The sequence below is a fragment of the Phodopus roborovskii genome, unplaced genomic scaffold, assembly GCF_943737965.1.
Source record: "Phodopus roborovskii unplaced genomic scaffold, PHOROB, whole genome shotgun sequence".
Taxonomy (NCBI): domain Eukaryota; kingdom Metazoa; phylum Chordata; class Mammalia; order Rodentia; family Cricetidae; genus Phodopus; species Phodopus roborovskii.
Window position 1 is genome coordinate 19104177 of NW_026126558.1, and position 14205 is coordinate 19118381.

At 39.9% G+C, this 14205-nt stretch overlaps 1 protein-coding gene across 1 annotated transcript; it reads left to right on the plus strand.

Moving 5' to 3' along the window:
- Positions 1 to 7721: 7721 nt before the first annotated feature.
- Positions 7722 to 14205, plus strand: Ist1 (IST1 factor associated with ESCRT-III). Its single transcript, XM_051201805.1, has 7 exons — positions 7722 to 7730; positions 7854 to 7956; positions 9021 to 9201; positions 11289 to 11328; positions 11841 to 11951; positions 13245 to 13451; positions 14101 to 14205. Exons 1-7 carry the CDS (start codon positions 7722 to 7724, stop codon positions 14203 to 14205), a joined length of 756 nt encoding a protein of 251 aa, XP_051057762.1.

Genomic DNA, 14205 nt, shown 5'->3' on the forward strand with positions numbered 1-14205 from the left:
CCGGTCTGTGCTTTAGTCTGATGCTGAACGGCTCTCAACGGAGATTGTAATTTTTTTCTTTGTTGTTGTTGTTAAGCTTTCGTGGTGATTAGTTTTATTTATTATGAAAGCAAAACATTATAACTCCTCTATCAACCCTGAAAAACAATCAACTATGCCATTTGTTTCTGTCATACTTTTCCTTATGCACCCGTTTTTCCAGCTTAATAAAACCGTAGTTGATACTTTTATTAACGACTCACACGCCCATACCCCTCAAACTCTTGATTAACAAACCTTCCTGGGAAACTTCACAGCCTCCTTGTGTATAAGACTATATAGCTTTTTAGCATTCTCACTTGATAAAAGTAAACTCCCCTCCCCCCCCCCCCCCGTGAATTTTTGTAGTTCTTCTCTTTTCTTCCTGTGCCTCTGGTTTCTACAAGACCTACACCTACAGAATCTCCAGTTTACTTAAGCTCAAATGATGAAGTCCCAATTACATGTAGCCTGTTGTGGTTTAAAGTAAACTGTAAAACAAAGTGTAGTCTGTCTTAAGTCATTTCAAATACAGGAAAAGTAACACGAATTCCAGCATTCTTGCTATGCTACAAAAGTCAAAAGTTCAGGCAATTAGTACTCTCTCTTCTCTTTTCCTTCCCTTTCCCCACCCTGCCCTGCCTTCCCCTCAATAAAACGTCCCACTTAAAAAAAAAAAAAAAAAAAGGAAGCCAAACGGAGGTGGTACACTCCCTTAATCCCAACACTTGAGAGGAAGAGGCAGGCAGATCTCTGTGTTTGAGGCCATCCTGGTCTACAGAGCTAGTTCCAGGACAGCCAGAACTGTTACACAGAGAAACTGTCTCAAAAAACAAAACAAAAACAAAAACAAAGAAAAGAAAATTGTTACACAGTCATACAAATAATGTTTTTGTAATGTGATAGGATTGTAAATGGTAAAAGGATAATAGTGCATGGTCCCCACCTATAATTTACAATGTCTTAAGAACTTTGGGTGGTTGTGGCAGGCCTGTTAGACCAGAGCTTAGATGCTGAGGCAGGATTGCCTTGAGTTTGAGGCTAGGCCAGGTTAAAGTGAACTCTTGTTTTAGAAAAAGCAAAGCAACCCAGTAAAAGCCAACCAGATATGTAGGCACTGAGAGTTTTCTTCTGTGTGTTTATATTTTAATAAAAAGTTAAAGATACTTTATAATGTCTCTTCATTCCAGTATTGATGATTCCTTCTGGAAGAAACCCAAGGTGCTTGAACTCTGAAGCCTTGTCTTTGTTGTGATTTCACACATTATTGCTGGTTATATGATAGATAGCTTTATTGAAATTTCAGTCTTTTTGTTTTGTTGTTGTTTTTGTTTGTTTGTTTGGGTGGTTGGTTGGTTTTTCGAGACAGGGTTTCTCCATGGCTTTTTGGAAGCTGTCCTGGAACTAGCTCTTGTAGACCAGGCTGGTCTCAGACTCTAAGAGATCTGCCTGCCTCTGCCTCCCGAGTGCTGGGACTAAAGGCGTGCACCACCACCACTTGGCTTTTAAATTTCAGTCTTGCTTGATTTGGTCAGCAAATACTTGATTATAATAACGTATTAAAGTATAGTACACTTGCTGACAAACTGTACACAGAATACTTTGAAAGGAGTTGAATTAATGTTGTTTTGAAAAACACATCCTAGCTTCCCAGTGTGTGTTTCTGCCACTGTTGCATCTCATTTTTCTCTTGGTTCTCTGCAGTTATGGACACTAAAGCTGGTTGACTGGGATGTGTGTGTGTGTGTGTGTTGTAATGGAGGTTTCAAGATTACTGTCACTTCAGTGTTTTAGGGAGCAGTTTTTGACATAGCAGTCTCTTTTCCTCCCCTAAATAACCTTAAATCCCTCCCTTTACACTTCTTACTAAGAAAGAAGATTTATAGAGATTCAGAAGGCTCTAAGTGGTGAGAAACTAAGTTTTGATTATGTTAAGGATTTGAGTAAAATGAGGAATTGACAGGTGCTTAGCATATTAATTGAGACTGATGATCCATGTGTGACACTAATAAAAATATAAATAGCAGTACAGAATCACAGTAGGGTCTTTCTGTATAAGCAGGATAGAAAAAATGAAAGTTGGAATTGCAGTTGCTAGTTCATGATTGATTCATCCATTAGGCTTCATATTTTGGTTGTTCATTGTTTAATAATGATTAGATTGTGAACTCTTTAAAAGCTGCTGTCAGTTTTCATTAAAATGTCTCTTGTTGGGCTGGGATGTAGCTCAATGGCAGAACACTTACCTAGCATGTATGACCCTGAGTATCCTTATCCCAGCATGGCAAAAAGTGTGACATTTTAAAATTTATTTATTTATTTGTTTATTTATTTTGAGATAGGGTTTCTCTGTATTGTTTTGGAGTCTGTCCTGAAACTAGCTCTTTAGACCAGGCTGGCCTTGAACTCAAGGAGACCCACCTACCTCTGCCTCCCTAGTGCTGGGACTAAAGATGTGAACCACCAATGCCCAGCTAAAAAGTGTGAATTGTTAAACTAGGGAAATTATATTAGTTTCCTATTAATCAGCATAACAAGTAGTAGCTTTTGTGCAAGATGCTATATGCTATGCTATGCTCTTGTGTTGTGTGTGTGAGACATTGGCACCAAAGAAATAACTGAAGGCCTGGGAAGGCTCAGAAGTGCTTATAGATGGCAGTGTCAGCATGTGCCTAATATCAGCTCTGGGGTGGTAGAACTAGAGGATTTTTGGGGCCAGCTGGCCAGCCAATGTATCCAATCAGTGAAAGACCCTGTCTTGGAAATAAGGTTGAAGGAGACATATGAAGTTTTCTTCTGGCCTCCAAATACATGCTAGCACATGTATAAATAAAAATAGTTAAAAGTGAGTATCATGCACACTTGTAAACCTAGCACTTGGAAGGGTGAGGCAGAGGATTGTAGTGAGTTTGAGGGCAACTTGTGATGCAGAGTGAGGGCCTTTTTCACCTCACCTCCCCCCAAAATAGAATTTAGAGGCTAGGGGCACATTTTCTATTGTAACTAGTGTAGCTCATTTGGAGAGAGCTTGTCTGTCAATGCTGGGGATCCAGGTATGTACTACTAATCTGTGTGTATGTGTGTGAATGTTTTGCCTGCATGTATGTCTGTATATTATGTGTATGTGTGGTGCCCCTCATAGGCCAAAAAGAAGGCACCAGATCTCCTGGGAATGGAGTTAACAGACAGTTGTGAGCTACCATGTGGGTGCATGGAATCCACCCCAGGGTTGTTTGGAAAAGCAGCCAGTGAATGCTGTTAAACGATGACCCATCTGGCCTCTGAGGATACCCACCCACATGTGACATACGCAGCATACACATGAATAAAACTAAAAATCTTTTTTTGTTTGTTTTTGAGACAGGGTTCCTCTGTGAAACGGTCCCGACTATCCTGGAACTCGCTTTGTAGACCAGGCTGGCTTTGAATTCACAGAGATCTACCTGCCTTTGCCTCCTGAGTACTGGGATTAAAGGCATTCACCACTACCACCAAGCTAAAATAGAAATCTTTATTTTAAAGTGTGTGTATATGTGTGAGGGCATGCAAGTGCACGTGCCTGCTCGATATACGTTACTGCTGTAGAGATGATAGATGTGGCCAGGTTTTTAGAGTTAGTGTTTTTCACTTCTGTAGAATGTAGAAATCTTACCATTATATAGGTTGTTTCACCTTCCTCCCCTTAAGTAATGGTTTTCTGAAGTATTATATTTATGTATATTGAAAATACCTTTAAAATACTGGTTTTGTTCTAAACTGTCAAATTTAACAGAGTTGAGAAAAGCAATCTACTAACTTTATTCATACAGATTTGTCATTTCTGTATCTTTACATGTGTTGGCGGGGTTGACGTGTGTGATGCTGTGTGTGTTCAGGTCAGAGGATAATTTTGTAGAGTTTGTTTTCCTCTCCTACCTTTTTGTGGGTTCTGGGGCTTGAACCCACATCACTAGACTTGCCAGCAAGCACTTTAAAACGGAGCTATCTCATTGGCCCTTTCTTTGCCAGTTCTTTTAGAGCAGTTGTTGTACTGCCTCTACCTCCCTAGCACTGCAATTGCAAATATGTGCCACCATGCCCAGCTTTTTATATGTTGTTCCTGAGGATTGAACTCTGGTTGTTATACTTGAACAGCAAGCTGTCTCTGTAGTCTCTTAACCCCCCCCCCCCATACTCCAATTTTCCTTTAGGTCTTCTTTGTACATCTTATCTGAGCTCTGTTACAGTTTATAATGTGATAAAGGACTCAATAGTACATGATATAGATTTACCTAGGGTTTAGTTTCAGGTGCATTTAGGTTTTAGTTTAGTGGGTCTCCTTATTGCTCAGGCTGGAACTCTTTTCTTTCTTTTTATATTCTTTGTGTCTTTCTTATCATGCATCTTCATTCCATTCATTTCCCTGTTCCTTTGTATCCACCCTCTGCCCTTATAACCCTCTCCCCCCCAAAAAAATTGTTTTTGTTTTTCTTTTTTTATATATTATTTTTATTTTACATTTTGATCCCAGTTCCCCCTTCCTCCTTCCCTGTTTTTGTTTCTCGACACATGGTTTCTCTGTGTAGCTTTGGAACCTGCTCTGAAACTTGCCCTGTAGACCAGGCTGTCCTCAAACAAACAGATCCACCTGCTTCTGCCTCCTGAGTGCTGAGATTAAAGGCATGTGCTACCACCAACTGGCTAATAAAACAAATTTTAAGAGAAAAAAGAAAAAAAGAGAAGGAAAAATATTAATCTCGTCATGGAAGCTGTAAATCCTTCTATCTATGTACCTTTACTCCCAAGTGTTCATTCCAAAGAGTCATTGGTCTGGTTTGAGGCCTCTGGTTTCTGATACAGTATCTATCCATGCTGGATCCTCACTGGAACTTCTTAGTTATCCTGCTGTTGCCCTATGATGTGGAGATCCTACAGCTTTTATCTGCAGGACTGGTCCCTTTACTTGCTCCAGCAGATCACAGATGGGATGGATGTTGGGGTGGGCCAACACATAACCCTGGTGCTGGGCCTGGGTAGTTGCAGAGTTGGTTAGCCCTAATCAACTTAAGGAATCTTCCCATCTCTTTCTTCAGATTTTAGGGCTATACATGCCATTCCTGGCTTGTGTTTAGTTTTATTCTTAGTTCTACTCTGATGGGGAATGTTCTTTTGTATATATGTTTGTCTTATTGGTTGATGAATAAAACACTAATTGGCCAGGCAGTCTGGAGGTTTGGAGGTCTGTACAAACAGGCAGGAAGTGACTTAGCTGGGCAGAATCAAAATTTAAGCAAAGACAAACAGGAAATCTCTCCTCTGCAGAGATGTAGCAGGCAAAGGAGATGCAGGTCCGTCCAACATTCTCGGTAAGCCAAGATCACGTGGAAATACTTAGATTAGATTGATAGAATGGGTTAATATTTAAGACAGAGCTAGCCAATAAGAAATGCTAGTAACTGGCCAACAGTTTCATAATTAATGCAGTCTTTGTGTGTTATTTGGGGCTGACGTGGCTGTGGGACCAGGCTGGCAGGAAACTGCTTGTAACACTACTCATAATTATTGGCTGATTTGATGTGGTGACTGTTGCAGAGGTTCTTGTCCATATGGGTCCTGCCACCCTTCTCAGCCCCAAATAAACACACAGACACTATATTAACCATAATACTGTTTGACTAGGGCTTCTTATTGGCTACCTCTGTCTTAATTATTAACCCATTTCTAGTAATCTAAGTATTTTCATGTGGTCTTGGCTTACCGGAGAATGCCCAGACCTGTTAACTCCTTTGGCGGGCTCCCTCTGACCACTTTTCCCAGAATCCTCTCTCCCAGTCCCACCTATCTTCCTGCCTTACTGGTCACAGGGTTTTATTCATCAACCAATAAGAGAAACATACATACAGAAGGATATCCCCCATCAGGTGGTTAGGTAGTAGTTGTTAATGCTTTTCTTCTTCCTATATCCAATCCATCTCTGCTTATGAATGCCTGAGAATATGATATGGATGCTGTTTTGATTTTTCAACACATATTCTGCTAGAGTATTGGGAGTTTCATTCTCAGAAACCTTCCTGTTCTCTGGATCCTAGAATTTTATACATACAACTCCTTGTGCTTGGCAAATTTTTGGTTTGAGACAGGGTCTTGACATGTCAACTTGTACCACTACATCAGGTTTACACTCTACAAGTATATGGTTTGTTCTTTAGGATATCTGGAGAACCTTTCATTATGATTGTCCTGAGAATTTGGGTCATTTATGTACAATAGGTTTCTGTTGAGGTTTTGGGCAGATGTTGTAAGGACATGGTTTTGTTCATTCTTTCATGTTTAGTGGCATCCTAGGCCTCTATCCACAAGTTGGCAATAGCTTGCCCTCTGGTTAAGACAGTGGAAAATGTCTCTAGTCACTCCCAATTAATAGACTCTAGAATTATAGTTCTTTTCAAATACCATTATAGCTTGCTAAATGTTAACTATTTTTTCTTCAATAGAATATAATTTTCTTGTGAGAGGCAGAGGCTCTATTATTTTCCAGCATCTAGCTAGAGTCTGACACATAAACAATAAATACTTGTTGAACGGATTGAACATAATTCAGCATAATTGGATGAAAGTTATTTGTGACATACAAGTTATCCAATATAGTATGAAGGTTTCTTGAGGCAATTTCACGAAAAGAAGTACATCCTGTTATTTTTTTCGCCCCCCCCCCCCCCGGGACAGGTTTCTCTATTGCTTTGAAGCCTGTCCTGGAACTAGCTCTGTAGTACAGGTTGGCCTCAAAGTCACCGAGATTCACCTGCCTCTGTCTCCCGAGTGCTGGAACTAAAGGTGTTCACCACCAATGCTCTGCAATCCTGTTATCTGAAAGTGCTTTTTCCATAGACAAACACTAGCCCTAGTGTTTGTACAGTTTGTCTTACTTTGTAAGATCTAGTTTATACTTGTGTAGTACATTGCTTTGCTTTAAAGTTTTGAGTCCAGGAAAAAAAAAAAAAAAAAAAAGGAGAAATAGAAGTTGTCCTGTCTTGAAATACAGTATATAGTGGTCAGTGCACAGTTGTGTGTCCTGACATCCTGTGGTGGTTATGGTGACTATTACGGCTGTCAGTGCAATTCTTGGTAAATAGTGCTCTGTTGTAGAATTTTGTAGAACAGGTTCCTGCTTGTATAACTCTTTTTACCAAGTAAAAGCTATTGATACTTCTGTGATCCTGAACCATAGTTTTTCTCAAAGGCTCACATTTTGAAGCAATATTTGAAAAATTAACTTAAGGATATTTTGAATTTGGCTCTAACTTAGTTTTTGAGAATTTTTTTTTTTTTTAATAAACAGGAGTACTTCTTGCCTCTTTATTTTGTTGTTTAGGGTTTTTGTTTTTTGAGATAGTTTGTTTCTGTAGCTGTGGCTATCCTGGGAACTCTTTATGTAGACCAGGCTGGCTTCAAACTCAGAGATATGCCTGCCTCAGCTTCCTGAGTTGGGGCTAAATGTGTGTGTCATCATGCCTGGCTTCCTTGTCTTTTTAATCACCTTACTCCTGTGGCCAATACCTACATACTAATTTATCTATCACCAGATTTTTTTCAGATTTTATATCCACTTATTCCTATTCAGTCAGTTCTTTGAACAATAGTAAAATGGTATGTAAACAAGATGTTTAGGTCATACCATTGTATTAGAAAACCCCTAGGGGCTGAGGGATAGCTCAGTGGTAGAGATGCGCTCAGTATGTACATGTCCCTGCACTAAAAAGAAAAAAGACACCACTCTGATTTATGTTACTAGTCTGCCAGAAAGTAGTCCTAGTTCCTGAACTAATCTGGACTCTTCATTGTGCTACTTTTTTCAGGAGGAGCAAGGCAGCATGCTGGGCTCCGGCTTCAAAGCTGAGCGCTTACGAGTCAATTTGAGATTAGTCATAAATCGTCTTAAATTGTTGGAGAAAAAAAAAAGTGAGTACTGTGTCCCTCATGACTTCCCTCCAGTCCCCCTATCCCCTCCTTTTTAAACCTGCTACCAGCATCCCAAGCTGGAACTTTCAGGCTAGCACTGTGGAGTCTTTCTCATAGCTTTGCAATTAGGGTACATGTCTGCCTCTTATATATAGTTAAATTGAAGCATGACCATGGCGACTGTTATAAAGAAAACATTTAATTGGCTGGTTTACAGTTTAGAGGTTCAGTCCATTATCATCATGGTGGGACATGGCAGTGTGTGGCAGAAATGGTCCTAGAGAGGTAGCTGAGAGTCATATCTTGAGCAGGAAGTGGTCTGTCTCACTAGACATGGCTTGAGCATATATGAGACCTCAAAGCCTGCCTCCACAGTCACACACTTCCTTCAACAAGGCCATACCTACTCCAACACGGCCAACCTCCTAATACTGCCACTCCCTTTGGGGGCCATTTTCTTTCAAATCACCACAGAAGGGGATGTAATGTTGACTCTTCTGTATCCATGGGTTCCATATGTGTGCATTCAGACAAATGCTGACCAGAAATATTCAGAGGAAAAAATACCTATGTATTGAGTTATATGAAAACTTCTTGTTGTTATTCCAAAATAATACATTGTAGCAGCCATTTACATAGCATTTATATTATGCAGTATAAATAATCTAGATATGGTTTAAAGTATACAGGAGACTAAGCATAAATGATCTGTCCTTTCTGTACCATTTTTATATGTCCCAGGCACTTGAGCCTTCTGATTGTGCTATCCATAGGTATCCTGGAACCAATCCCTCTTGTATACTTAGCAACTATTGTGGGATAGTTAAGTATCCTTAATTATGGCTTCTGAGTTGGAAATGTCAGCCAATGCCATAGTTTCATCAGTATAGGGTGAATTCTAATGCAGTTATGATGAGAGTAGTTGTGTAAGGGATATGAGCCAGGATACTGTAGGGTACGTACAGCAGGAATCTTGTCAGTCTTATCAGTTGGGTGGAGGTCTGCCTACTGGCCAAGTTCCAGTACATTACTGCTATGTGACTGGAATGAGGTTTGTGTTTCAGCGGAACTGGCCCAGAAAGCAAGGAAAGAGATTGCTGACTATCTGGCCGCTGGAAAGGATGAGCGAGCACGAATCCGCGTGGAACACATTATCCGGGAGGACTACCTTGTGGAGGCCATGGAAATCCTGGAGTTGTATTGTGACCTGCTGCTGGCTCGGTTTGGCCTTATCCAGTCTATGAAGTAAGATGTCTTGCCTCAGAGGCTAAACAAATCTGGAATTTGAGGATGGAGTAATACTCTCTCAGTCTATATGTATCTGCAGTGGGCTGATACTAAGAGGTTCTTTCACATTCCCAAGGATCTTTTTGCCTATTAGTAAAAAGAAAACAATCTGAAATTCAATCAGTGTTCCAGGTTTGAGTCTTGGTTCAGCTTACATGAGGTTTTGTGGACTTGGGTATGTCACTTAGTTTTTGTTTCTCCAGAAGCAAAATAGGGAAATGAAAAGGTCAGAATGCCAATTACCAGAAGCTAATCTGGTATATGATATAAAAACTATGATTTTGTTGGTTTTAAAGGATGTTAAGCTATATATTTATTTTCTTCATTAGGGAGTTAGATTCTGGTCTGGCTGAATCTGTGTCTACACTGATCTGGGCTGCTCCTCGGCTTCAGTCAGAAGTGGCTGAGTTGAAAATAGTGAGTACAAGCAGTTTCTGTAATGTCTGTAGGCTTTTTGTTTTGTTTAGACAAGGTCTCACTGTGTCACTGTGGTTGGCCTGGAACTCACAGAAATCTACCCTTCTCTGCCTCTGCCTCTGAGTGCTAGGATTAAAGGTATGTGCCACCATGGCTAGCCTCTGTAGTTTTTGGTATTATTTGAAAAGTCTGATTATTTGACTGGATATCTTGTACCTTCTAGTTTTGAAATAGGCTTTGCTAAATAGTTCCTCCTTTTCAGATCTTTATGGCATAGAACATTGATTTGAGAATTTGAACACTTTTTTTTTTTTTTTTTTTTTTTTTGGTTTTTCGAAACAGGGTTTCTCTGTATTGTTTTGAAGCCTGTCCTGGAACTAGCTCTGTAGACCAGGCTGGTCTTAAACTCACAGAGATCCGCCTGCCTCTGCCTCCAAAGTGCTGGGACTAAAGGCATGCACCACCAGTGTCTGGCTTTGAACAACTTTCTAAAAGGCAATTTATGTGCAAACTGTTATGTCTTAAAATTTTTTATTTTATTTTTATTTTTCAAGAAAGGGTTTCTCTGTGTAGCTCTGGCTGTCCTAGAACTCTGTAGACCAGGCTGGTCTTGAAATCACAGAGATCCACCTGCCTCTGTCTCTTTATTGATGGGATTAAAGCCATGTCTTACCACCATCTGATTCAGAAAAGTTCTTACACAATTGTAAACCACATAATTAAAACATTTTAAAGTAACAAATCCTGTGTTAAGGCAACTCCTCACTTTAAAACACTGTAGTAGCTTTGTATTGTTACTTTGATAGAAACACAACTCCACAATTTGTATTGTCTGACTCCCACGTGCCTGTCTTCAGTTGTTTACTGTACTCTTAGGTTCTACATGCTAGGCTCACTGACTTTGTTTCATGTGTGTATATTGACCATGTTTAGCCCCAGCAGACACATTTTCCTAGAACAATTTTCTTTCTAGTCTGTTAACTTGTTTTGTTTCTTACTATGTAGCCCTGGCCAGTCTCAAACTTGTTCCTGCTTCTGCCGCTCACTAGGGGTTACTAAGACGTGATAATGTACTCAGCTCTTTGCTTTGCTAACTTCTAATAATCTCCCAGTTACTGACAAAACATTATTTTCTTCAGAGGCAACCTTGTCTCACTTTTATGCTCACTGATTTGCATGAATACCTTCCTTTAATAGAATTTATCCTAGCTACAGGTAGATACTTTGCACAGAGATTGTAAGACTCCCTAAAAGTAGGAATAGTGTCTATTTTTGTTCCATCATCATATTACTATTTTTTGAGGGTGGGAGAGGAGTTTTGAGAAAAGGTTTCATGTAGCCTAGCCTTGAACTGATCCTCTTGCTTCTATCTCCATAGTTAATGGGATTATAGGTACATGACACCTTGCTCAGCTCAGTGTTGTATTTATAGTATTTATTATGCTTAATGATAGTGTTTGGAGTTAGGTTGTTGCTTTCTGGATAGATGAATAAATAATGTATACTTATAAAGGTTTTATAAGCATTGTGTTTTTGAACCCAGTTGTAATGTTTAATGATGATAGGAAGAAGTGTGAAGCTGTTTGTGGGAGTGGTTTCTGTTATAATTTTTCTTTTTCTTTTTATAGGTTGCTGATCAGCTCTGTGCTAAATATAGCAAGGAATATGGCAAGTTGTGCAGGACCAACCAGATTGGGACTGTAAATGACAGGGTATGAACATACCTGGTAAATAGAACCTAGTGGGAGAGGTAGTTTTATTACCAGCAGGGGCTTGAGTTGTGCAGGCACGTGGTTGAGTTAGTTGAGGGATGTATTTCATAGTATAGTGAAGGTCAGAGGATGACTGTGGCCAGTAGTGCAGTCTGGGTATTTCCTTGCTTGCTTTTCTCTTTTCCATCTTCTGTGAGTTAGGAAGGTAGGAAGGAGAGTGGAAAGAAGGGTTGACTGAGTGAAATGGGGAAGGCACTTGTCTCATATATCACTAGAGAGTGAGGAAACCATGCATCCTGTAATGTGCCTTCTGACTGGGAAAAAAAAAGTTCATTTTTATTCTGATCTCTAATTTTAATGGTAAAATGAGAAGAACTAATTTTTTTTTTTTTTTTTTTCTTTTTAAAGAAACAAGTTAGAATTAGGCAGGTTGTACAGATACTTCTTAACATTGATCTTTTATTACAGCTAATGCACAAACTGAGTGTAGAAGCTCCGCCCAAAATCCTAGTGGAGAGATACTTGATTGAAATTGCCAAGAATTACAATGTACCCTATGAACCTGACTCTGTGGTCATGGTAAGTTTATACCAGAGCACAAAGGAAAATGAGTATGTAGTACTTCTTAGGGGCTGGGTATTATTTATACTAACTGAATTGGGATGTGTAAGCCTTTGTTCAGCTAATACCTTCTTAACAGTAAATATACCTGCAAATCTCACACAGAACTTAATGAATGAGTTTGAGAATTCACAACCTTGACAGAAACTTAAAGGCATGTTATTTTTACCTTTCAGTGAGCTTGAAGAAATCGATAATCCCCTTGTACATAGCACTACCCCAAGATCTACATTGTTGTGGAATATTATTTTAAGATGTGTTATGTTCATTAATGCAAAGATATGTTGCATTCTTTTTTGTTGCATTTGTTTAACTTTGTGAAGTTGTGTTACTTTGCCTGTCTAAAACACCTGACTGGTCTAATAAAGAGCTACACAGTCAATAGCTAGGCAGGAGAGGGATAGGTAGGGCTGCCAGGCAGAGATAATAAAAAGGAGAATGAGACAAGAAGGAGGGAGAAAAGGAGAAGGAGAGGAGGGCCAGCCACCCAGCAAGCAACAGAGTAAGAAGTAAAGAAAGGAATATAGTATATAGAAAGGTGAAAGCCCAGAGTCAAAAGGTAGATGTGATAATTTAAGGAAGCTGGCTAGAAGCAGGCCAAGCTAAGGCTGGACATTCATAAGTAAGAGTAAGTCTCTGAGTGTTTATTTGGGAGCTGGAAGTTGGGCCCCCAGAGAGCTAAAAAAAAGTACCAAGTACACTTCATAGTTCATTTATTGTGCTATGTGCAGATAGTGGTCAAAAAGCTGAGTGTGGAGATACATGTAAAACAAATTCTCTGTCCTGAATATAATAATGATTCAACAGTTAAATTTAGTGAGGTATATTAGAAGCATTTACACTAATCAAATCTCCAGCACACAAACACCCCCAGGACAGACAGCAGCATCTCGCCTTGCTCTTAGGAGTCTTAGTGTGTGGAAGCTCGTTCCTTCAGAGCTGGCCCTCTGTGGAAGAAAGTGTTCTTTCCTGGGCATTTTCTTTCTGAATCTGGCCAGGACAGGGAGTTTTAAACTCTACATTCTGCCCTCCTTCTCTTGGAGACCTTTGGGGACTCCCTTGTTCCCTGGTGAGTTGTCTGAGGTGGAGCATTGCAGTGTTGTGTTCTCCCTGCCTCCTTCACTCTTCTTGCAGGTGCTGATGTTGTGAGCAGTCCAGAGTAAACAACTTTTATGCTTGCATGTGTATCCCTAGACTTTCCTAGGAAACATGGTTGTGGACATGGATTATTTGCTTGTGTCTTTTTCTTAGGCAGAAGCTCCTACTGGGGTGGAGACAGACCTTATTGATGTTGGATTTACAGATGATGTGAAGAAAGGTGGTCCTGGAAGAGGAGGAGGGGGCGGGTTTACAGCCCCTGTTGGTGGACCTGACGGAACAGTGCCAATGCCCATGCCTATGCCAATGCCCATGCCCTCTCCAAATGCTCCCTTCTCATATCCACTGCCAAAAGGACCAGTAAGTATGTGTATATAAAGAAAGTGTGGATGTGAACTTTAGAAAATGTTGCAGAAGAGGACACACGGGCTCTATAAACACACTGAAGAGTTGTAGGTGGCCAGGAATTCAGAACAATAAGAATATTTGTAATCAACCAAGTGTATTGAGGAACAATATCAGACCGAGGAAAGTCCTTGGCTTATGCTGTAAGTACTGAAGTAGAAAAATGTAAAAATACTGGTAGGAAAAGATTACTAAACACCTAGGTACCTGTTGCAGTAATGCCAGTAGTTTTGTTTGTTTGTTTTGTTTTTGAAAATGAAGAACTTCCCTTTGTTATCAGGCTGAAAAACCTTTGTTGACAGGATGTTGGCTTAACAGTAGGTTATTTCTAGAAAAAGTGATTGAATTTTTTCCTTGGAGACAGACATTGAAGCACTTGATGTGGGAATTTGAGGAATAATGCTTGTAGATCTTTAAGCTTGTACTCTTTCTGACCACATGTGATCCTTTTGAGCCTTTCTTTTGAGGATCTTGAATACATACATACATACATACATACATACTATACATACAGTGTGTATATTCACACATACATATTTCGTACCATTCCATACAGAAGTTACAAATTGGGAGCAGTGTTTCTGATACTGCTTTTCTCTTACAGTCGGATTTCAGTGGATTGCCAGTGGGGACTTACCAGGCCTTCCCTAACATTCACCCACCTCAGATACCAGCAACTCCCCCATCGTATGAATCTGTAAGTGCCTGA